This window comes from Protopterus annectens, chromosome 14.part0 (genome assembly GCF_019279795.1).
Source record: "Protopterus annectens isolate FY-2018-M chromosome 14.part0, PAN1.0, whole genome shotgun sequence".
Taxonomy (NCBI): domain Eukaryota; kingdom Metazoa; phylum Chordata; order Ceratodontiformes; family Protopteridae; genus Protopterus; species Protopterus annectens.
In genome coordinates, this window is record NC_056748.1 from 432117294 (window position 1) to 432142140 (window position 24847).

The window sequence follows — 24847 nt, forward strand, 5'->3', positions numbered from 1 at the left end:
TCTACGCCTTCCCGCCAGTCCCTCTGCTACCCAGAGTGATTCAGAAGGCCACCTGCTTGGGAAGCAAAGTGATTTTGATCGCATCCCACTGGCCCCGTCAAGTTTGGTTCCCCTTCCTTCGGAAGTATGTGGTGGATGGCCCTTGGATTCTGGACCCAGCTCCAGACCTATTGACTCATCAGTCAAGACAGCGCCATCCATCCCTACGAACACTCAAGCTCGCTGCCTGGCTCCTCCACTTCCGACCTTAGTCAGACAGCATATTTTTACCCCGGAAGTAGTTCATATTCTGTCTTCCTCCCACAAGTCTTCTACTATGAAAATATACTCTAGTAAATGGAAGAGATTTGCAGTTTGGGCTCAGCAACATGATCTGGACCCCCTTACAGCACCGGTGTCCGCGGTGTTAGATTTCTTAGCTACACTCTTTAGACAAGGTTCGGCTGCCTCCACCATAAAGGTTCAGTTGGCAGCAATCTCCAATTATCATGTTGCACATGAGCTTTCCCTTATGGGTCATAAGCTGTGTAAAGCCTTTCTGAAAGGAGCCTGGCTGTTGCGCCCTCTGGTTTCGCAACCCGTTTTGCCATGGGATTTAGATGTGGTGCTCAGAGCTTTGACTTCCTCTCCCTTTGAGCTGGCAGCCTCCTGCGAATTGAAATTTGTGTCATGGAAGACTGCCTTCGTGGTAGCCATAACTTCAGCCAGAAGAGTATTGGAGCTTCAAGCTCTTTCTGCTAAACCTCCTTATTTAATTTTTTATAAGGACAGAGTATCACTGCGACTTAATCCTTCTTTTCTCCCTAAAGTCTCTTCTGCCCTTTTTCTCCACCAGTCTATTGAGCTTCCGGTCTTTTTCCCAAGGTTCTCCAACAAAGCGGAATACAAATTGCACCAGTTGGATGTGCATAGACAACTGGGAGGTTTTATTTAAATAGGACAAAACAGGAGAGAAAATCAGATCAGTTGTTTGCATCTTTTTCGGACAATAGAATGGGCAGATCTGTAACTAAGGGCACCATAGCTAAGTGGATTAGAGACTGCATCTCATTTATTTATGCATTAGCAGGTAAGGATCTTCCCTTTCCAGTTGGGGCGCATTCTACCAGGACTATGTCAACTTCAGTGGCCTTTCATGCTAGATTATCCATAGATGAGATATGTGCAGCGGCTACTTGGACTTCTCCACATACCTTTATTTCTCATTACAAACTGGACGTGGCCTCTAGAGGTCGGGCTTCCTTTGGTACCACAGTGCTCAGGAGTGTTTTCCAGTGAGCCTCCCGGGATTTAGGTGCTAGGGACGCTGTCCCGTCAGTAATGAATGTAGGCGAGATAGGATCACATTACATCTTTTAGTTATGTACTTACCATAATGATAGATGTATGTGATCCATCTCGCCTACATTCTTACGTACCCGCCCTCCTTCCCCCTACCTGTTGGACTTGGAGGAAATCTGTATTCTGATTTCTCTGAGGATATTTTTTTTTCTCTCCTCTTACTTATTTATCCTTGTGGTATGGTGTATGTGGGAGAATCATGTTGGGGCATACAAGATCTGGGGGTTTGGGCGTGATGCATCCTGGGATACAGGGTTAGCCCAGCCAGTGAGAGACTTCGTGCTAGTTATAGTGGCCGAGTCGGAGCCGATTCTCGGCTCCGAACCCGTCAGTAATGAATGTAGGCGAGATGGATCACATACATCTATCGTTATGGTAAGTACATAACTAAAAGTTTTCTTTTTATGGCTGTATCATATCCCCATGTGGTGTGCTGGCAGATAACCAAAGGAGGGTGAGCATTTGGCTAATGTGTTAATGTTAGCTGCTTCCTAGAGTGACATATAACCCTCAAAGGCACTGCTCCTTTCCGGAACAACAACTTCTGCTTTCTCCTGTCTCCACTGGAGAGTCTGAAAAGGAGTGCGGAACATAGTATGCATTCTCAGCCCTTCTGCCTGAGAAAGGAAGCGGGCATTTCCTTATCATTCCTTTGTCATCCGCCACCGTCTGGGTTGCTGAAATGAGTCTAGGTTGCTTGAGTCACAGGCAGTGCCTTTATCCTTGTACAACATGGCGGCTGGTGTCTTCAGCCATCCCCTGTTAACCTTTTGCGCTGCATAACGATTGATGATGTATGAACATTTTTTGCTAACACTGTGCTTCAAAATGGAATTAAAGATGATGCAGCTTATATTCTGCCTTACAGTTGAATTCCTTGCTGACTTTCAGCCTCTGGGAGGTAACGTGTGGTGTAAGATCACACAACTCATCTTGAAATATGACAGGAACATCTGTAGTTATAGTTTGTACCTTGAAACAACAGTATTTTGTTATGTTTAAAACAAGCCATTTTCTTAATTGTTTGTTATTCTGGCAGCCTGGCTCTGAGGTTTAAGCCTATGTGCTGCTATTTAGTAGTCCTGAATTTGACTCCTACAGCTTCCATGTGGCTATTGTGTGACTCTGAGCAAGTCACTTAACCTGACATTGTTCTCAGGTCACCTCTGAAAAGGGACTGTGTGTCCATTGGGCCTACCTAGTTAACCAATTATTACTATTTTTAATATTGCTATTATTATTATAGGTTCATAGGTAAGTACTAGGCTAGCTGCCCTTGCAGGCCATTTTAAGCCTAACCAATTTTCCTTTTTTTCTGCTCAAGTTAACCTGTCCCATTTGGTTAGAGGTTGACCTTACCCATCCCATGGTTGATAATTATGTATTACCCCATAATGAGAATAACTGAGATCATACAGTAGATAATTTGAGAGGACCCATGCATTAGAAAAAGCATTTATGTGCTGCCTCTGTCCATTACTAGTATAGTGGGCAGTCCTGGGGTAAATTTTCTATTTTCCATCCATAGATCTAAGTTGCAGTTGAATATGGATAGGGATGAACTTTGTTCCATGTGTCTGGACAAATACACGCCAAAGGGGGCATTATACTCTGTGACTGAACTAGTGAGGGCTGAGTAAAGTGAACAGCAACATCCCTAGAGCTAAACACAATCCCTTTGTATATAAGCTGTCCAATGTAAAGACCTTTTTTTTTTTTTTTTAACAGTGGACACATGTTAGTCAAAAGTTAGTTCATTGCCCACACAAGTTCCCAAATCCCAAACAGCTAGATCTGCTGTTAGCAATGTATCCTAAATGTGGTAGTTCCTTGGGTTAGATGACTACCCAAAGGTGCAGTAATGCATTTTTTGGCATTTAGTTTGCCCATGATTTTGGCACCAGTTAGTCATATGGGATCAGACTTCTTGCACATGGCTTAAGTCAATTGGGGATTCAGTCATTGCTCCTAGATAGACATCTACAAACTTAGTCAGCACTAGCCCATTGGGATTGGCTTCTACTTTAGAAAATAATATGCCAAATAGAAAGTCTCAGCACAGAAACCCTTGGGACTCCACCAGTGACTTGTCTGTGGAGATAACTTCCCCTGTTTTGATTTCCTGCATCCTGCCTGTAAGCCAGTTTGGTAGTGCAGCAGGTGGCATAGGGGTTTATTCCCAGTTTATTTAGCTGTTCTACTGTACTTGAGTGGTGAATTAGAGATAAAAAAAAAGCTCATTTCTGGTAGCACTTTTTTGTATGAAAATGAATGAGGAGTGTATCAGGTTGTCTCCCAGAAGGTAGACATTTTATTGTTGATACCTGTATGACTTGAATTAATGGTGTGAAGTTATTGGGTTAGTTTGAACATTTCCCAAAGCTGTGTTATGATGTACCATTTTTATGGACCGTTTATCTTTTAGGCTCACGAATAAGAAGTTAAGCTTTATTAAAACCGTTAATGTTTTAAAAGTTTTACATGATGCCATGTGCATGCATTTCCAGACAGGTTAGTTCTGTGATCTGTAACTATTTTCTTTGCAATCCCAACAGTGCGCTTTGTTATACACTAGTTGCAGTGGACAGAGACGTCTCCGAATCCACAATCTCTCACTGAACTGTTGTACACAGCTAGCTGACCTTTACAGGAACTGTGAAACAGACACCCTGATAAACTTCTTAGCCAAGTTCGGTAAGGAGAATGATAGTAATGTCTTTGCATGTGCTTGTCTCATTTTGAAATTGTTTACTGTACCAGAGGTATATCCTTACTGTTTATGCACCCTGTCAATTAAACCTGAATCAGACAAACTTTGTTTCCGAAGGCACTGTTTATTGAATGCACACGAGGTAAGTGTTCTCTGTCTTGCACAGTTCCTCAAACTTCTCAAGACCCATGCTAACTTGGAGCCAGACAGTGAAGAATGGGAGTGTGAGACTACTGTCATCCTGTGATGTGCAGGTGGCAGTCATTCTCACACTGTAGACACCTGTCACCTTGCATATCCTGGCAACTGCTGCTTGCACTTAGTTCCTATCAAGCCACATTTGTGGTAGCCTTCATGGGGTATTTGCAGGAAATTGCATATTTTCAGGGGAAGGCTTGCCCTTGTGTATGCAGGTGCACGTACAACTGTAGAGTTAGGGCTGTATGCTGTGGTCTGCTGCAACAGGGATTGAGAAACCGATAAAAAGACTCATATTCCTGAGACTTCAAAGATGGCTGCACAGTGATCAACAGCTTAATTTCGGCCGTAGAGGGGACCTCTATGCCCTTCTTCCATCCTATCTCTCCTTCCCCGATCCGACCTGCAGTTTCGGGGTTTATGGATCCTCGGAGCTGGGGGCTCGGCGCCGACAGTTCCTCCAACCTTGACACTGGCCATTACCTTGAATTCCTCAGATCAGACTTGTTCGGATCCGAGCAACTCTCAGGGCCGAGAACAGGGAGCCTAATCCTAGGGAACGGAGATGTCTTCGGCTCCGACTTTGTCGGATCCAAGCTGTTCCTTCGGAACCCTAGCTACCTCGGCCTCGGCCCCAATCCTCACGACGGAGCCGGGGAGAGCTTCTTCCTTGCTGGTTGCCAAGGAGATGTGCTCTCCTTTGGGCTTTGACGTGGTGGAGAGGGTTCTCTCCCAGGGATTGGGACCCCAGCCCATTGCCTTGGACTCCGCCCAGGCTGCCGTGGATTTGGTCACGACTCCCGTCAGCATGTCCCAGGGACAGCCTGTGCTAGAGCACCCCAGGTGGATCCCATCGTGGAACCCCCTGTGACTTACGAGCCCTCTTCAGAGAGTCCCACTGAGGAGGCCCCCCGTAAGCATTCATGTAAAAGGAGGCACATGGACTCCCACGAGTCCGTCACAGAAGATACTGACTTGGATGAAGGTCAGGGTTCCCCCAGGTCACCTCCCGAGGATGCCTCCTTTGGAGACATCATGGAAATCCTCCGCCAGAGGGGAGGTTAGTCAGCCCCAAAACCCTCTACGGACGAGTCAGTATTCCTGGAGGCGTTTGGCACGGGCCCATCTACATCTTGGGTGTCCCCTCCTGCAGATCCATTAGTGGATCTTATTACCACGTGGGCATGGAAGGAGCCTGACATCATAGAGCCAATATAGAGTCAAACTGCAGACAAACTACTGAAAAACAACAAATAATAGGCAGGCAACAGTAATTCTTAAAGTTTTATGGTTAGCGCTTAGAGCCAATACCCAGATTCACAGACAGGAACCTTTCTCCTCCCACAGACAGGCCTGGTACAAGGGATCCCCTGTGGATGCTATGGTGGTGGCAGCTATCGCCAAGAAAGAACTGGCTCAGAAAAGTTCTTCGGTCCACCCTCCGGACAAAGAGTCTAGGGCAGTGTATCGCTTTGAGAAGCGAGTCTTTTCTTCAATGACATTTTCCATATGAACGCTGAATTATTTGGCATTCGTCATTCGACTCCAGCGAGACCTGGTCATGGAATTCACTGTGTCGCCCCCAGAGTCCTTGTCACCAGAGGACAAGCGACTGTTCTCAGTGAAAATGTCGACTCTGAAATCCGTTTCAAACACGTCCATGCGTCTTCTTTCCCATGCCACGGAAGTAGCGGCTAGGGCGGCTGGGACTGGTGTAGCTGTAAGGCGGCACGCTTGGCTCAGACTCTGTTAATTTGCGGACCCCTTCAAGGCATTATTCACAAATGCTCCCTTTGACGGTTCCTCCCTTTTTGGGAAAACAGTTTGTGACACCATGGTCCAGAGCAAGAAGGACGTGAAGACTCTGTCTGCCGTCGGAGTCCGCTTCTCTAGCCCTCAAAGATCCATTTCTAGGAGTCAAAGAGGACAGAAGAAGATGTGGTTCTGAACATCTCAGTTTTTCCGGGACACTTAGGACAATTCGTCCCCTAGAGGCAAAGGGGGACAAGACAGATGCCACCCCAGAGGCAGAAGGGGTCCGAGGAACTTGGGCCTAGGGAGACCTTCTCGGACAGACCCGTGCAACAGCCCTGAGGGGTTGCCCGACTGTCCTACTCTGGAGACAGTCAGGGGAAGATTGTCATTGCACCTAACGGCTTGGGGGTCCATCACGACGGACCGTTGTGTGCTACAAATAATATCCAGAGGATACTCCATCCCATTCTTTGCCCCACCCATCCAATCAAAGCACCTCCCGGATGTTCCACCCGCTCAGAGGGTGGCCGCAGTGCACGAAATTTCAAAGCTGCTTTACAATCAGGCTATCGAACCAGTCCCCCAGATCAGTCCAGATTAGGCATTTACTCCAGGTTCTTTTTAGTGCCAAAAAAGACACGGGACCTTAGACCCATATTGGACCTGTCAACTCTGAACCTGTCTGTAGCCAAGCAGAAATTCCGGATGGTCACCTTGCAGTCCATTCTACCTTATCTCCGAGAATGCGACTGGATGTGCTCAATTGACCTCCAGGATGCTTACTACCACATCAAGATTTGCAGACGCTCCAGCAGATTCCTTCACTTCCGGCTGGGAGCCAGTCATTTCCAGTTTAGAGCCCTACCCTTCAGTCTCACCACAGCCCTCAGGGTGTTTCCCAAGGTTATGGCAGCAGTAACGGCTCACCTGAGGCTTCAGGGAATTCAGGTGTTTCCTTACCTAGACGATTAGCTCCTCACTGCTGCCACCAAGCGTTTACTTTAAATGGCCAGAGACTCCTTCCTGCATCCTGCAGTCAGTCTAGGGATTGCCATCAACATCTCCAAGTCCCCGTTGAACCCGACACAGACCTTGGAAATTATAGGGGCATGGTTGGACACTCTGCTATTACAAGTTTTTCTCACTCAGGACCGGGTCAAGAACCTACGGGCCCATGTGTCAGTGATCTTTGGCCCCAGGACACTGATGGCAAGCGACGATGTTCTTCATGTTTCACTGTTGCAGTCATTACATTTTGATTATCTGCTTGCAGGTAGCCCTCAGTTGGTCTGATTAACAAAGTCTTGGGTCCTGCGTCGGTTGCAGTCCCTTCTTCCATGACGTCAGGTCGTCAGGGGTATAAAACATGCAGCCGACGCCATTACACCAGTCTTCCTTGCCTGAAGCAGAAGCAGTTCGCAAGTGCCGGTCGGCTGACTCCTGAAATTTCCGTTTTTGAGTTTCAGAACCGAAGTCGTGAACTAAAGCTAAGTACCCCGTTGGGGAAACTTTTTCTTGCTCCTTACCGATGTTAGTAAAAGTTAATAATTGCATTACTTGTGGAAAGCAAATACCTCATAAAGATTTTCATTCGTACTGTATTCCTTGCCTAGGCCCTGATCACAACGTACCTTGCTGTTGGTTTTGTGCTTTATTTAATCAGCGCACTATCCGTCGTTGATATATTTTCGCCTCTAAATATTTCGGTTCTCGGTTTAATTATCCAGGAATGTCGTCGGTTAGCCATCCGACTACCGGGATTCCGAAAAAACGCAAAGATAAAGACAGAGACAGGCCGCCGAGGTTCAAAACTGCCTACGATGCTTCTCCTAAACCAGTCGCCAGTTCACTGGTACTCAGTGAGGTGCTTTCGCAGCCCCTGATACCCGCTACTTCTGATTCGCAGGCCTCTACTGAGGCCCATTCGGAGTCCGGATGCTTCAACTATGGAACCCGCGGGTATCTCTACCTTGGATGGGTCCGGAGCCGCTGTGCAGGCACCAGCTTCTGAGGGTGTATTCAGGCCTACGGACTTGCATATTAAATCGACGCCTCCTTCATTACTTTAGGCCTAAATCTCGATCCATGTCTAAAAAACCAATGCCCAGGCCACATGCTCAGGCTTCTATGCCTAACAAACAAATGATAAGAATGGCTGAAGATCTAATAACTCTAATCAGGGGTAGCCAACCCCCCCCACCCCCCTTCTAAGAGGCCTAGGACTGAAGTTGATTATGAATTTTCTGGTCAGGATTCTGTTTTTTTCTGACTCTTCTGATGATCTGGATCTGCCCTTACCTACTTATGAGGATTCTGATGCAGAGGACTCTATTCCCTCTGCTTCCCCTCCTGAGGATTTTTTGTTTTGGGGAAGCCTTACATACTCTAAGGGAGCATTTCCACTGGGAAAGCCAGGATTTTTCTAATTCAAAAAAGAAGCTTAGGGATTTTCTTCTACCTCAGCATAGGCCTTTAGCTATTCCTCCTGTACTAGACATTGTTGATGATGCTTTCTCGGAATTTTCAAAAATCCTATTGCAGATCCAGAGACTATTTCACAGGGGCCCAAGGGCTTTAAGGCTTATACTGCTAAAAATCCTACTCCTTCTGATAGAGACTCCAGGGTGCTAGATAGATGGGGTAAGAAGGTTTACACTTCTGCAGCCTTGGCCATTAGGGCTTTAAACTGCCAGTTTCCTATGTTAAAATGTCAGCAACATGTTATTGGACTGCTTAAACAGAAAATGATGTTGATTCCTGCCTGTATGGAAAATAAAGAATTACAGGATTTAATGCATTCTGCCGAACAAGTTGGAAAACATACTTTGCAATGTGGTTTTGATTCATTAGAGGCCTCTTGCAGGGCTGCCGTTACTGGGTCTGTGCTCAGAAGGCATGCGTGGCTTAAGAAGCAATCTTTGCCTGATCATGTTAAAGCTAAATTGTTAGATGCTCCTGTAAATCAGGACCGCCTGTTTGGCAACAAGGCTGAGGAAGCTTTTAAAAAGATGGAAGATAAAGCTAAATCTGTGCAAACTGTTAAAGATTTTTTTACAAGTTCAACCTCCTAGATTTAGTAGGCACTGGCCCTCTAAGAATTGGTTCTTTCCATCCCCTTCCAGGTCTTCTCAAGCGAAACCCAGACACAGCAAAAAACCCAGGTTTCAGTCCCAGGGGCCTCACAGAACTAAGCAGTGGGGGGCCTCCACTTCTAAGTCTTGGGAGTAATATGACTCCCCCTATGGTAAACTGTCTCAATGACTTCCTTTTAAAATTTTCACGCACTTATCAACTGACTGCCCATTTGGGGGAAAGATTGCTCGTCATGCAAAGAATTGGGAGCTCATTACTCAGGACAAATGGGTTTTAAATATAGTGTCCCAGGGATAGAGATTTCACTTCCACACGTTGGCAACACCAAGTGGGTGGCCGGACCTACCCCCAAATCAGTGAGCACAGGCCCAAAAACAAGTACTTTCTCTCTTAAGCATGGGGACTATTCAGCTGGTACCAGAAGAGGAAAAGGGACAAGGTTTCTATTCGAGACTTTTCCTGGTACCCAGAAAAGACCATTCATGGTGTCCTATCCTGGACCTGTCTACTCTAAACACCTTTTTGGAGATTCCAAAATTCAAGATGCTGACTTTTCACCAATTACTTCCTATGCTAGGCAAATATGTCTGGTTGGCAGCATTAAATTTAAAAGAAGCATACCTGCACATCCCCAATCAGGGAATCTTGCAGAAGATACCTACGCTTCAAAGCAGGCTACATACACTATCAGTTCTCTGCACTGCCCTTTGGCTTATCTACTGCACCTAGGGTATTCACAAAGTGCCTAGCTCCAGTTATTGCATTTTGCAGGCAAAGAAATATTCAAATATACCCATACCTGGACGATTGTCTAATTCAGGCAGAAAGCCAGGACATACTTTTGAATCATCTGGCCTTTGTAAAAAGGGTTCTAACTTGTCTGGGGTACACCATAAACAAAAAGAAATCACACCTGGTACCCTGTCAACAAATTATATTCCTGGGAGCAAGCTTGAATAGAACTTCCCAGATGGCTTACCTCACGCCAGAAAAGCAAATTCATTTGACAACCTACTTCAAACAAGTGGCCACAAAAACCCTGCTATCTGCAAGACAAATACTGCAAGCCTTTGGGTTCATGGCTTCCTGCATTCTTATAATTCCATATGCAAGACTGCATATGAGGAAACTACAGTGGTATCTAAAACGCCTATGGTGTCAACATTCTCAAGACCTAGAAACAATGATTCCTATCATACCTTGCCTACGTCTAGAGTTCCTTTGGTGGGCAGAGGCCTGCCACCAAAACAAGGGACTACCTTTCGCACCACCCCCTGCTGCCTAAACCCTAACAACAGATGCATCAGACTATGCATGGGGGGCTCACCTGGCAGGGAAGTGCATTCAGGGCAAATAGAACCCAAGTCAAATATACCTGCATGTCAGTCAAAAAAAATGTTAGCTGTAAAGAATGCTCTGACAGCCTTCAAGGACCACATTCTTCCAGGACAACTAATGGTAAAGACGGACAACACCACTGTTATGTGGTACATAAACAGGCAGGGGGGTACACATTCTTACCCCCTCTGCAGACTAGCCATGGCAATGTGGAACACAGCCTTGAGCTACCAAGTGCACCTACAAGCTCAATTCCTGCCAGGAAAATTAAATACACTAGCAGACGGACTAAGCAGAAACCTCATGGACCCACATGAGTGGAAACTGGAACCAAGGATTTTCAACATGTTGATAGCAATTGGGGTAGCCCAGATATAGACCTGTTTCCCTCTCCCCAGAACTATCAATTGGACAAATTTTGCACAAGGACTCCTCACAAACAAGCCTGGAAAGTGAATGCTCTGTCCTTCAGCTGGAAAAACCTATCAGTCTATGCCTTCCCCCCTCTGCCTCTGCTCTCCAAAGTACTACCAAAAATCAAACATGACAAACCAAGGATGATTTTGATTGCTCCAGACTGGCCACACCAACACTGGTACCCCCTCCTGCGCAGTGTGTCATGGTTATCTCCATGGCACCTGCCTCAGACTCGTTCCCTGCTGTCTTAGCAGGAGAACCAGATTCTGCACCCTCAGCTTCCAACTCTCCTTTACCATCCCTCAGCAAATCTGTGATGGATATCATTTTAGAAGCAAGGAGGCCTAGTATTAGAAAATCTTATGCTGAAAAATGGAAACGATTCTGTGCCTGGAACCAATCTCAAGGGATGAGCACAGTAGCGCCCAATTTACCTCAGATTTTACAATACTTCACTGAGATGCTTCACAAGGGCCTGTCTTTTTCCTACATTAAAATCCACGCCTCAGCCATTTCAGCTCATTATAACACAGAACCTCCCCTCTTCTCTCATCCACTGCTCAAGCAGTTCCTCAGAGGGGCCAAAAATTTGAGACCACCCAGGAGAGCTCCAACCCCAGCCTGGGACCTTAACTTTGTCTTGGAGAAACTCACTCTACCTCCTTTTGAGCCAGCTGCTACTGCAGACTTAAAATTTCTTTTTTGGAAAACAGCTTTCCTTTTAGCAATCACTTCAGCTAGAAGGGTATCTGAATTACAGGCTCTTATGGCAGTGGAGCCTTTCATCATCTTTCATGAGGACAGGGTGTCTCTGAGATCCAATCCATCCTTCATGCCCAAGGTGGTATCCTGTGTGCCTCAAGTCCATTCATTTGCCAACCTTCTTTCCCAATCCACAGAATAAAGGGGAACGGATACTGCATTCCTTAGATGTGCACAGACCACTTAGATTCTACTTGGACAGGACTAAACCTCTAAGGAAATCTGAACAACTGCTGGTGGCATTTGCTGCAGGGGCAGAGGGGAAGGCTATTTCAAAGCAAACCATTTCTAAATGGATAAGCCATTGCATTAATTTCTTCTATAAGCACCATGGAAAACCTATCCCCCAGGGGATCAGACCTCACTCCACCAGGGCTGCATCTACCTCGACAGCCTTTCTCAGAGGCATCCCTACCAGAGACATCCTAGAAGCTGCTACCTGGAGTTCTGTACATACTTTCACCAAGCATTATTTGCCAATTTTCTCTAAATCCAGAGCTGGCTTTGCCACTGCAGTCTTGCAGGGCCTTTTAGCTGGCCCTAATGCTATCTAAATTCCTCCTCCCAACCATAGCTTTGGGAATCTACCCAAATGTAATGACTGCAATAGTGAAACACGAAGAACATAGTACAGTTGTGTACACTTACCATAAATGTAGATGTTCTAGTGTAGTCACTGTTGCAGTCCTGGTTACCCTCCCTCCAGCCCCATAACTTCTTTTGGCTGTACCTCTACTTTCCTTTACTATGCTTAAAAGCCTTTTTGTTGTATTTGCTTTTTTGTTGGAGGTATATCTTTGTGCTTTTATGTTTAATTGCTTCCCATTAGGGGGGCACCTGACATCTGGGTCAAGAAAAACTGATGAAATGGTGTTGGCTGCATGTTTTATACCCCTGACAACCTGACCTCATGGAAGGAGGGACAGCAACCAACGCAGGGCCCAAGACTTTGTTAATCAGGCCGACTGAGGGCTACCTGCAAGCAGATAACCTAAATGTAATGACTGTAACAGTGAATACACTCGAACATGTACGTTTATGGTAAGTGTACACAACTGTACTTTCTCCGAGCCCTAGGATCCATGGCCACAGCAATTTCAATTCTTCCATGTGCGCGCCTTCACATGAGGGTGCTTCAGTGGCCCTTGGAAGTTCAGTGGTCTTGGTTAGACCTCCCCAAGGACTAACCCTATATGGATCAGCAGAGCCTGCAAGATTTCTCTTCTTTGGTGGCTCCAGTCACCGGAAATCTTGGCAGGTCATCCATTCTTAACATCCCTAGCCCAAGCCACAGTGACCACGGATGCCTCCCAGCTCAGGTGTGGGGGGGGGACTTTTTGGGAAGGACGGTCCAAGGCACGTGGTCCCAGACCAAGACCAGATTGCATATCAATGTTCCGGAGATGAGGGCAGTGCTTTTAGCGTTGCAAGCCTTTCACGCTGTTTTTCCCCCGGGGACAATTGCAGTTTAGTCGGACAACATTTCTGTTGTCTGGTACATCAAACAAGGAGGGACCAGATCTTACCCTCTCTGCCGCGAGGCCATGAGAGTGTGGGAGTGGCGATTTCACCATTCGGTTTCTGATTGTAGTGCACATCCCAGGACGCTCCAACATTTAACGGACAGACTGAGTTGGGCTATTCTAATGCCATACGAGTGGTCTCTGAAACAGTCAGTAGCGGAAGAGATCTTCCTAAAGCGGGGTCACCCTTGCTGCGATCTCTTCACATCTCCTTCCAATGCGAAGTGCATCGAGTTCTTCATTCTGATCCCCTCCCCAGGGGACACTCCCAGAGATGCTCTCGTCTATGCTTGGCCTCCCGAGTTACTGTATGCCTATCCCCCGCTACCTTTCATGCAGAAGTTTCTTTAGAAAGCTTGCCGACTGAGGTGCAAAGTAATCCTTATTGCCTCATTCTGGCCTCAGTTGTGGTTCCCCTTCCTCTGGTCTCATGCTCTAACTCCTCCACGGATTCTCCATCCCTGCCCAGATCTCATCTCCCATCCCTTGGGCATCAGTCCGCCCGATCTGGACAGCCTCAAGCTGACGGCTTGGTTGCTCCAGTTCCCTTGATCGCTAGGACTCCCGGTCTATCATCTTTTCAGTAAAGGGTATTCTAGTGGCATCCCTCAAAGCTTCCACTAGGGAGGTTTATTGCAGCAAATGGAAACGTTTCTCTATTTGGACTTTTCAGAGAAACGTAGATCCATTTACAGCCCCGGTTCCTGCAGTGTTGGAGTTTTTGTCCTATATGTTCCAACAAGGGGCTAGTTCCTCCACAGTGAAAGTACAACTGGCAGCCATATCTAATTTTCATGTCGGTGAAAATCTGAATGCTCTGGCCTCTTTGAGATTGTTTAAGGCCTTTCTAAAAGGTACTTTTCTCTTGCGCCCCCAGTTAAGAATTCTGTCCCTCCTTGGGACCTTACTCTAGTTCTGCAGGCATTGGTGGCACCCCCATTTTAACCAGCAGCATCAATAGACTTAAAATTCCTGTCCTGGAAGACGGCCTTTCTAGTGGCCATTACCTTGGCTAGAAGGGTTTCTGAGATCCAAGCTTTGTATGCCGTGCCCCCCCCCCGCCACTTGATCTTTCCTAAAGACAGGGTTTTGTTTCATACGAACCCTTCTTTCTTACCGAAAGTTGCTTCTGAATCTAATATTAACCAGATGATTAATCTGCCTGTGTTCTTTCCAAATTTCCAGAACAAGGGTGAATATAAGCTGCACTTGCTAGATGTTCATAGACAGCTTTGTTTCTATTTGCACAGGACTAAACAATTTTATAAGTCTGACCAATTATTTGTGTCCTTTTCTAGACCCTTTTTGGGCAAGGCAATTTCCAGGGTCTCCTTAGCTAGGTGGATTACACAATGTATACTGCAAGTCTGTAGGGATAAAGGCCTATCCCAACCTAGTCCTATTAAAGCTCATTCTACCAGATCTATGGCAACTTCTGCTGCTTTTTGGTCTAGGGTTTCTCTGGATGATAACTGTGCAGCAGCGACCTGGGCAAGGTCGCATACATTTATTTCTCATAAGTTGGATTGATCTCTAGGGGGAGAGCATCCTTTGGCTCGGCAGTGCTTAGGAATATCCTTCCATGAGGGCCTCCCAGGAGTTTTGGTAGCTGGGGGACTCTGTCCCACAGGTTGCAGATAAATGAAGTTAACTACTTCAGATAAAGAAGTTATGTACTCACCATAACGTTCCATCTGAGTAGTTATACTTCATTTTCTGCAACCATCCCTCCCTTCTTCCCCCGAACCTGTTCTAGGTTAACATTATTGAGTTGCTAATAGTTTGGTTAGTGGCAAACTTGATCTGAGAGAAGGTAGGCGTGGTGAGGGATTGTGGGTAAGGGGAGGAGCTTAGAGCTTGGAGCAGATGCTTGATAAAATGTTGCCGGCTCAGATCCGATATGGATCCGAATACCCACAGGTTGCAGAAAATGAAGTATAACTACTCAGATGGAACGTTATGGTGAGTACATAACGTCTTTTTTTCTAAAAGCATGCAAGCTGTTTACGCATCTGGGAGGGAAGTAGAGATAAGAGAAGAACAGACTCCAAATCAGTGTAAGTGGGAGCACATGCTGTAACATGTACTTTAGCATAGGGTAACTGCTGTTAAGCAACAATTTGATAAATCCAGAGTACAAAAACTTTTAGCAGAATGACTTAAGCAACAGAAAGTAGTTTTTGATAAACTGAAGGAGCCTGTAACAAGAAAAATAATGAAAGATCTTGTAGACTCATTACAGATATTTCAGAACTTTTATGAAAATTTGTGTAAAGCAGAGAAATGTGGAAATCAAGAAAGAGCATCAATGGAATTATTTATGGACAACTTCATTATGCCATGGTTAGAGGTAGATGAGGCTCAACAGTTAATAAGATAACAGGAGATGAAATAAAAATGGTGTTGCATAATCAGTCATTCTACAGGAAAGTCTTAAGGAACAGATAAAATTCCTGTAGATGTTTGGAAGTTAGGAAGGAAGAAAGTGATAAAGAACTAGAAGGCTTTATTTCTGTATTTTAAAAGGAGGGGAACATCTTGAAAAATAATTAAAGATGATGAAGACCCATCAGAGACATTTTCATATAGACTCATTTCAGTATATTAGGTAAAATAATGGCATAGGTGTTGCCAAAATTGATAGATATGGATCAGTGTGGTTTTGTGTAGAGGAAGCAAACATTTGACAACATTAATAGAACAATGATGATCCCAAGGGATGCAAAATGTAAAAAAATACAGCAGCAGTAGTTGACGGTTCTTGATGCAGAGAAGGCATTCAGGAGAGTAAGCTGGGATTTTGAGTAGGGATGATACAATAAGATTAGATAGGAGGATATCTAAAGGATTGGAGTCCAGAATTAAAGTGGGAGGGTTCCTCTCTGATAAGTTATCTTAACAGAGAAGCCAGGCAGTGGTGTCCTCTCTCACCTTTGTCACGGGCTTTATATTTAGAGCCATTGGCAAAGAAAACAAGGGGGTCAGAAATGGATGTAATTGGTATGATGATCAAAAAAAGTTGGCTTTATTTGCAGTGGGTATTAATTTTTATTTGGCAAATCCAGAAAAGCACATCTCAGTTTTGTGGAACGTATTGAGACAATTTCAAGGCTTTTTGTATATAGAATTACTGAAGATAAAATAAAGGTTATCGTCATAAATTACATACCTTGCATGAATTGGTTCAGCATTACCCGTATTTGTGGGTTCACTTTAAGATCAGTATTAAGGTGCATGACATAAAAAGTCTTCCTTTATGGCAACTAAGAATATGTGGAAAGAGACTAAAGAAAAGGTAAGAAACTGGAAGCTCTTGTTTATGGATAATATACAAACAGTGAAAATGTTTAGTCCCTTTTGTTTTATATACATCTCAGGCATATTTTTATCAACCAGAGGAAAATGTATTTTCAATAATTAGTATAGAGTTGAATGAATTTGTCTGGGAAGAGAAGGGGGCAAGATTTAAGCAAGATAAGTTGATCCTCCCAATAGAGCAAGTTGGTTTAGTATTACCTGATTTGAAGGGGTGTTTTAGAGCTACACAGTTAGTTCATATACATAACACAAGCAGAAAGTTATAATTAAAAGTAGAAAGGGTTGATGATGATGAAGCAGAGGGAAATTCAAGAAATAAGTAGAGTGGGATTTTGGATGCAGATCATAAAGAGAATAATAACCGTACAGAATATTATATTATATTCATAAGGTAGGAGAAAGTGTTCTAAGAGCTATGCTACATGGGAATGGAGAGAGGAGATTTTGCCAATAAAGATGACTGTAAGTAGGGGTACAGAGTATAGGCAAGATGGGGTGGAATTTACTGGAGAAAACTGGCAAGGGAACAGTGGTATTGGGAGCAGATAAGAGAGGGGAAGGTGACAGAATGGAATGAGGCCAAGAAGACAGGTTAGAGACTGCCTTCCTACCAGGTATTGATAGCAGATTATAGGCAAAGAGAAGGGGATGATGGAATCCTGAGTGAAATACCTGCACTGGTAGTTATTAGTTGAAGCTAGATCAGAAGCTGCTGTTAAAAAAGGGATAATTAGTAGGACATATAAAATATTACACTGCAACTATAAGAGTCAATCGGTGGAGGTTGGAAAAGATTGGGAAGAGAGATTGGATAAACAATTTACAAGGGAATGATTGGAGGACACATGTATGACTCCCAAGTATGCAGCAAAGTGCAGAAGATTTAGAATTTTTCTTGGAAGTATTTTCATAGGCATTTTATACTGCAAGGAGACTTTGAAGAATGTTTTCACAGTTCGATGGCAAATATTGGAGGTTTAATATGGAAGAAGAAACTGGGAATATATATTTTGAGTGTAATGAGTTGGCAGATTTTAAAAGTTTTTTACAGAGTCAGAAACATTGGGAGGCCAAATGGGTGTGACTAAGGAAGTATTTGTTTTGCGCTGGGACACAGGATCTGACATTGTAAGGACTTAAGTTTTATTCTGGTGGCTGCCCAACAAAAAGCAGTTACTAGAAAATGGAAGTCAGTCTAAACCAACTATATTTGAAGTATTGAATATTGTAACAGAGATAAAAGAATCGGAAGTGGGATCTTTAGAAATGAGAAGGAGCAAATTGCATAAAAATAAATGGTAATTGTGGAGACATGAAGAGGAATGAGGTTTAAGGGAAGTCAGAGATTGAGCAATTTATGTAATGTTGGACTGATGATGGTTATACAAAGGACCATATAGAATGTGTATTGTGTGTAACTGTAAACATGTTAATATGGTTTGTTGTCTTTTATATGGATATATGTTTGCTTATGTCTTAAGTGATAATTTAATAAAAGTGTTAAAAAAAAAAAAAAGACTTGTGTTCCTCAGAGCTGTGGGCCTTTTGGCCAGTGGAATTATCCTCAAGTAGATCTAAGTTAGGTAGTCATAAGTTCTTTCCACCTGTTTATGCAATTCTCTTAGCTGCCGTCATAGCTGACAGCTGAATAGTTCAGACTCTCATACGTGGTTGTACGGTAGCTCTGTCTCTAATAAAAGCTGTCATAGGCACTGTTTGATGTTCTTCATTCCACATTGCTGCAGTCCTAACTATTGGGTAGTCCGCTGTCCCAGTCGGCCCGAATACCAAAGTATATGGCTGACGTCGGTCAAGGCGCATTAGACTGACGTCAGTACGTCAGGGTACTAATGCGCATGACCGACGTCATATCCTCAGTCTTTTTTGCCGCATGGTCCGATGCAGAAGCAGTTTTGCGAGTGCAGGTTGGCGTTCTGAAAGTTTCTGAAGTCAGAGTTTCAGACCGAATCAAAGTTGGCTAAGTACCCCGTTGGGGAATATTTTGGTTTTTCTTGCCTCAGTATTTAACCGGATGTCAGAAAAAGTGAATAACTGTATTTCTTGTGGGAAACAGATACCTCATAGGGATTACCATACTTTGTGTATACCTTGTTTAGGGCCTGAGCACGACGTTGTTGGATGCCGCTCTTGTGCTAGATTTAACAAACGCACTATTAAGAGAAGGTTAGACTGTGCCAGGTTAGTTTTTGGGAAGCGTTGTAATTATAAAATGCCGCCGGATGCTCCGACGCCCGCTTCGCCAAAAAGCGCAAGGACAAAGCAGCAAAGCCTAGAGTGGAAGAACCGACAGTCCCGGACGCCGGTTCTTTAGAAGGCTCAGTGGAGCCGGAGGTTCTGCCAGGAGTTTCTTTGGAGTCTCAGGGAGAGACTTTACTGTTACAGGATGTGTCCTCTCAGGAAGTAGGCCAGGCTGAAGGGGCTTCTCAGGTGGCTGTTCTTCCCTCTCTTCCTAAGGTGGTTAGAGCCTCCCTTCTGTTTCCAAGGCTTCTTTGAGAGGCAGGCCAAGTTTAGCTTCAGTGGGGGTTTCTCCTAGTGCTTCAGGGTCTTTGCCTAAGAAACATATGCTTAAAATGGCAGAGGATTTGATTACTATGATTAGAGGTTCTATGCCCCTCCTGATAAGAGGCCTAGGGTGGAACCTGAGTTTGAGAGTTTTGAGCAATGTTCGAGGCTTCTGAGTCTTCGGCTGAAGACTTGCAGGAGTATCCTCCTTATTCTGATTCTGATGTGGATGATTCTACTCCTTCAGCTTCTCCTCCTGAGGATTTTTCATTTTCAGAGACTCTGCATTCCATGAGGGAGCATTTTAAATGGGAAGGTCAAGATTTCTCTGATTCCAGGAAGAGGCTTAGGGAATTCTTGTTTTACCCCAGCATAGGCCTTTAGCTATACCTCCTGTTCTGAATGTGGTGGAAGATGTTTTTGCAGAGGCTTCCCTGAATCCTGATTCTTTGCCTCCTGCCCCAGTTAAACCGGATAGGTACTATAGGGTGCCTGAAGCTCATAAGTATCTTTTAAGAGTCCTAGGGCAGACCCGAAACTGTCTCTCAGGGGCCTAAAGGTGTGAAGGCTTCTGTTGTTAAAAATCCTGTTCCTCCTGATAAAGAGGCAAGGGCTTTGGATAGATGGGGAAAGAAAGTGTATACTACTTCCACTTTAGCCATGAGGGCGTTGAATTGTCAGTTTCACATGTTAAAATATCAGAATTATCTCCTTTCACAATTGAAGTCTAAGGTGGATGCTCTGGCAGAAGGTATTGAGTGTAAAGAGTTGCAGGATTTAGTTCATGTGTCTGAACAGGTGGGTAAGCATTCCTTGCAGTGTGGTTTTGATGCTGTGCAGGCCTCCTCGAGGGTGGCTGCCACTGGTTCTGTTCTTCGAGGCACGCCTGGTTGAGGGATCAGAATTTAGCTGAGCATGTTAAAACAAGGATTTTGGATGCTCCTTTACAGTCTGATGTGTTGTTTGGTTCGCCTGTGGAAGCAGTTTTAAAGAAAATGGAGGACAAGGCTAAGTCTATGCAAACTGTTAAGGATTTTTGCAGGTTCAGCCTCCGAAGTTTAGTAGAAATTGGCCTACTAAGGGATGGACATATCCTGCTTATGATTCCCAGTCTAGGGGTAGGTCTAGACGTGGTAGGGACAGAGCTCAAGGTTCTTTTAGGCCTAGAACAGGGAGTTCACCTGCTCAGTCTTCTGGTGAGGGCAGGGGTCAGTCCTTTCGTAAACAGACCCAATGACCTACCTTTTCAGCTGCCAGTACTTTCTCGCCTGGCAGCACCTTTGGGAGGAAGGCTGGCTCTTTTCAAAGAAAATTGGGATTTAATTACCCAAGACAGATGGGTTTTGGATATCATTCACCACGGTTACAGGTTTTATTTCCATACCTTGCCTCCTTTCAAAGGCATGCCAGACATTCCTCCTCTACAAAGAAAAGAGGCTCACAAGCAAATTTCTCTGTTGCTCCAAATAGGGGCCATTCAGCCAGTTCCTGTGCCAGAAAGGGGCCTAGGATTTTATTCTCGCCTGTTCCTAGTACCGAAGAAGGGGAACACGTGGAGACCAATTTTGGATTTATCTATCCTCAACACTTATCTGGACATTCCCAAGTTCAAAATGTTGACGTTACAACAGCTTTTACCTCTGCTGGGCAAAGATCACTGGATGGTAACTTTAGATCTCAAGGAAGCTTACCTTCATGTGCCTATCAGACTAAGTTGCAGGAAGTATCTGCGTTTCGAGCTGGAAATTCTCATTATCAGTTCTCTGCATTGCCCTTTGGCTTATCTACTGCCCAGAGTATTCACAAAGGTTCTGGCTCCAGTGATAGCTTACTTCAGGCTAAAAGGAATTCAAATCTATCCTTACTTGGACGACTGCCTGATTCTGGCTCAAGAAAAGGAAGACCTTTTACAGCATTTGGAATTTGTGATAGCAGTGCTAAGATGCCTAGGGTATTCTGTGAACGAAATAAAGTCCAGTCTAGTACCCTCTCAAGACATGTGCTTTCTGGGTGTGAGACTGAATACAGCAGCCCAGATGGCCTTTTAACCCCGGACAAACAAAAGAATCTTTCCAGTTACTTCCATCAACTATCTCTTCAGTCCGGGCTGACTGCAAGGACAGTCCTTCAAGCCTTAGGGTTCATGGCATCTTGTATTCTGGTGCTTCCCAATGCCAAACTGCATATGAGGAAGCTGCAATGGTATCTCAAAAATGTATGGACACAGCACTGCCAGGATTTGGACACTGTCATTCAAATAATACCTTGCATTCAAAAGGAATTTTTGTGGTGGTCTCAGGAATGTCACCTAAACAAGGGACTCTCTGTGACCCGGCCAGAGGCGAGTCAGATTCTAACGACAGATGCCTCAGACATTGCTTGGGGAGCTCATCTAAATGGAAAGTGGATACAAGACAAGTGGCCTGCCATACTACAGCATCTATATATCAACATGAAAGAGATGTTAGCAGTCCAGTTTGCATTAATGGCTTTCAAGGAGTTGCTTCTTCCAGGGCAGGTGTTGATTCTAACAGACAACACAACTGTCATGTGGTACATCAACAAACAAGGGGGAACACATTCTTACCCGTTGTGCAGGCAAGCAATGATTTTATGGGAGACTGCGCTCAGCTTGCAACTAACTCTTCAGGCAAGGTTTCTGCCGGGAGCACAGAACTCCTTAGCAGATGTGTTAAGCAGACAAATCATGGATCCCCACGAGTGGAAACTGGATCTTCATGTATTTCGAAAATTGACAGTGTCATGGGGAACTCCAGACATAGATCTGTTCGCTTCTCCACTAAACCACCAGCTGCCAAAGTTTTGCACAAAGAGGTTTCATCACACAGCTTGGAACGTGGATGCTCTTTCTTTCAGTTGGAAAAATCTTCATGTGTATGCCTTTCCACCTCTGCCTCTTCTCCCAAAGGTGCTCCTAAAGGTCAGACAAGACAAGCCAAGGATGATTTTAATAGCTCCAGATTGGCCTCGGCAACACTGGTACCCATTACTGAGGAGTCTGGTAAGGAAGCCTCCATGGCCTTTACCTTTGATTCCACACCTGTTGTCTCAGAGGGACGGTCACCTGCTCAATGTCAAGCTTCACTCTCTTCATCTAACAGCCTGGCATATTCTGTTTTGAAACACAGCAGGTCTCAACTTCCTCAACAAGTTTTAAATGTGATTATGGAAGCCAGAAGACCTAGTACAAGGAAAGTGTACGCAGAAAAATGGAAGAGATTTTTATTTTGGAGTGCAGCAAACAATTTGGAGATTTCTGAGCCTAATTTGAGTGTGGCTCTTCAATATCTTACTGAGTTATTGGACAAAGGTTTGTCTTTTTCTTCCATTAAGATTCATGCTGCAGCAATTTCAGCTCACTATGATTGTGACCCACCATTGTTTTCGCATCCTTTGTTCAAGCAATTTCTTAGAGGGGCAAAGAATATAAGACCCCCGTAGAGCTCCTACTGCTGCTTGCGAGCTCAGTTGTGTGGTGGAGAAACTTACCCTACAACCTTTTGAGCCTACGGCTGGTGCTCAATTGAAATACTTCTGATGGAAGACTGCTTTTTGTTGGCCATTACTTCTGCAAGAAGGGTTTCTGAATTGCAGGCCCTTATGGCGGTAGAGCCTTTTTGATTTTTCATAAGGATAGGGTATCATTACGCACTAATCCTTCCTTTATGCCTAAGGTGGTTTCTAGTGTGGCTTTAAACCAAACTATTCATTTGCCTACTTTTTATGCAGATCCCCAAAATAAAGGGAAAAGATTTTGCACACTTTAGATGTGCACAGGCAATTGCGTTATTATTTAAGCAGGACTAAGGATTTTAGGCAGTCTCAGCAGTTGTTTGTTTCTTTTGCTTTGAGTTCTCAGGGCAAGCCTGTGTCAAAACAAACTATTTCTAAGTGGATTGGGTTTTGCATTGCATTTTGTTATTCCCATCATGGCAAGGAGATTCCAGCTGGGATTAGGCCTCATTCCACTAGGGCTACTGCCACTTCAACAGCATTTCTAAGGGGTGGCAACTAAGGATATTTTGGAGGCAGCTACTTGGAGTTCAGTGCATACTTTCTCTAAGCATTATCACCTTCCTCTCTACTCTAAATCTAGGGCTGGTTTTGCCACAGCTATTTTGCAAGGCATGTTGTCAGCTCCTGCTTCCTTATGATTTGCCAGCCTCCCTTACCTCTGCTTTGGGATTCTACCCAATAGTTAGGACTGCAGCAATGTGGAATGAAGAACATAGTACAGTTTTGTACCTACCATAAATGTAGATGTTCGAGGATCCACATTGCTGCAGTCCAATTTACCCTCCCTCCGTCCCCTCTGTGTTTAGGGGTGGTTGTGTAGGTGAGGTTATACTCTGGTAATTTTGTATATATTGTACATATTTTTGCTGCAGGAATGTTTGGAGTATTTGGTTTTGGCCTTGTCTTTTTAGGGTCTTCTGACATCTGGGGCAAGAAAAGACTGAGGATATGACGTCGGTCATGCGCATTAGTACCCTGACGTACTGACGTCAGTCTAATGCGCCTTGACCGACGTCAGCCATATACTTTGGTATTCGGGCCGACTGGGACAGCGGACTACCCAATAGTTAGGACTGCAGCAATGTGGATCCTCGAACATCTACATTTATGGTAGGTACAAAACTGTACTTTTTGCTTGAGTAGAGTGCAGTGTAGATAACTTTGATTTCCCAGCATTTCTTCTTGGTATCCAGCTGTAGGTGGAAGGACCTAGAGAACTTCCATATTGGTCAAATTTGTGTGTTTACTGGTGTATTTTATAATTTTTATGACCTAGTGAGTGGTTTTAACCTTGTCGGCCTTCAATCCTTTGGGGTCACAAAATCAAGGGTACATCATTCTGCTGCTTCCATCATTTCATTGTCCATTGGCAAGCAATTATTCAAATTAATCCTTTTGGACATTATGAAAGTGGTGGAGCAAGGAACTGCCATTGCTTCTTATCAAATTTGTTCTTGATATAGGAGTATGGTTGCTTCAGGATTAATATGATTGGAGGTGTCTGCAGGACTCATTTCTTCAGCAGTTGGTTTTCACCAGAATTTGTGATTGCAACCTCAAGCCATGGCCACTAGAAGGTAGATCAGCTGTTTAAAAACAAATGAGGGGGGTGGTAATTTGCTAACTAGACATATAGATCATTCTTGCAGTAATCCTTACTACTGGGACTTCATCCTCAAGAAGGCCTGATATCTAGTCCAACTGCCAGAACTCCTCGCCTGTCTTTCTCCATGCCTGGCAGATATCCACCCCCTTTAGGGATATCAGCATATTTCCTATGTTTAGTGGACATCCACTCACTCCATTTTAGATGTTTCTTCCTTCAGTTTTCAGCATATTAACTATTTTTGTGTCCAGTCTGTCATTTTTGGACCTGCTCCTGAGCTCAGTCAGTTAAGTCATCTGTTGGAGAGAAAATTTGTCTTGGGTGTTCTTTAGTTTTGTTTAATGGATTTTAATTTTGTGTTGCTTAGAAGGGTCAGTTGTCCAGAAAGCTACTTTAGGGTGTGTGTACCCCTGTAAAGAAGATATTTGCTCTTATAGTAGACAAAATTCCACATACAGAGCATCATCATTTTCCATTTTGGCCCAGAGCACAGTGCTGCCAGTTGTATGACCTATCAAGGGTTTATGCCACTGAGCTGAAGAGACTCTAGCACTGAGTTATACTCTTATGGTCTCTTAGTTTGTGCCAGACATCGGAAATCCCCAGAAGCGATTAGAAGAGTGACCTAAAGATAAAGCCGTCTGGGACCTGGGTGGTGCCCTGATGGTGTCTAATGTCCCTATTTGGTACAGGTTTGTGGATCCCACCGAGGTACTTTCTCGGCCT

At 44.5% G+C, this 24847-nt stretch overlaps 1 protein-coding gene across 1 annotated transcript in view; it reads left to right on the forward strand.

Moving 5' to 3' along the window:
* The window catches only part of SEC24C (SEC24 homolog C, COPII coat complex component), a 2546747-nt gene that overhangs the window by 2043585 nt on the left and 478315 nt on the right, over nt 1-24847 (forward strand). Inside the window, exon 19 of the mRNA XM_044055565.1 lies at nt 3897-4035. Coding sequence (XP_043911500.1) covers nt 3897-4035 — 139 coding nt within the window. The remainder of the gene's footprint in view (nt 1-3896; nt 4036-24847) is intronic.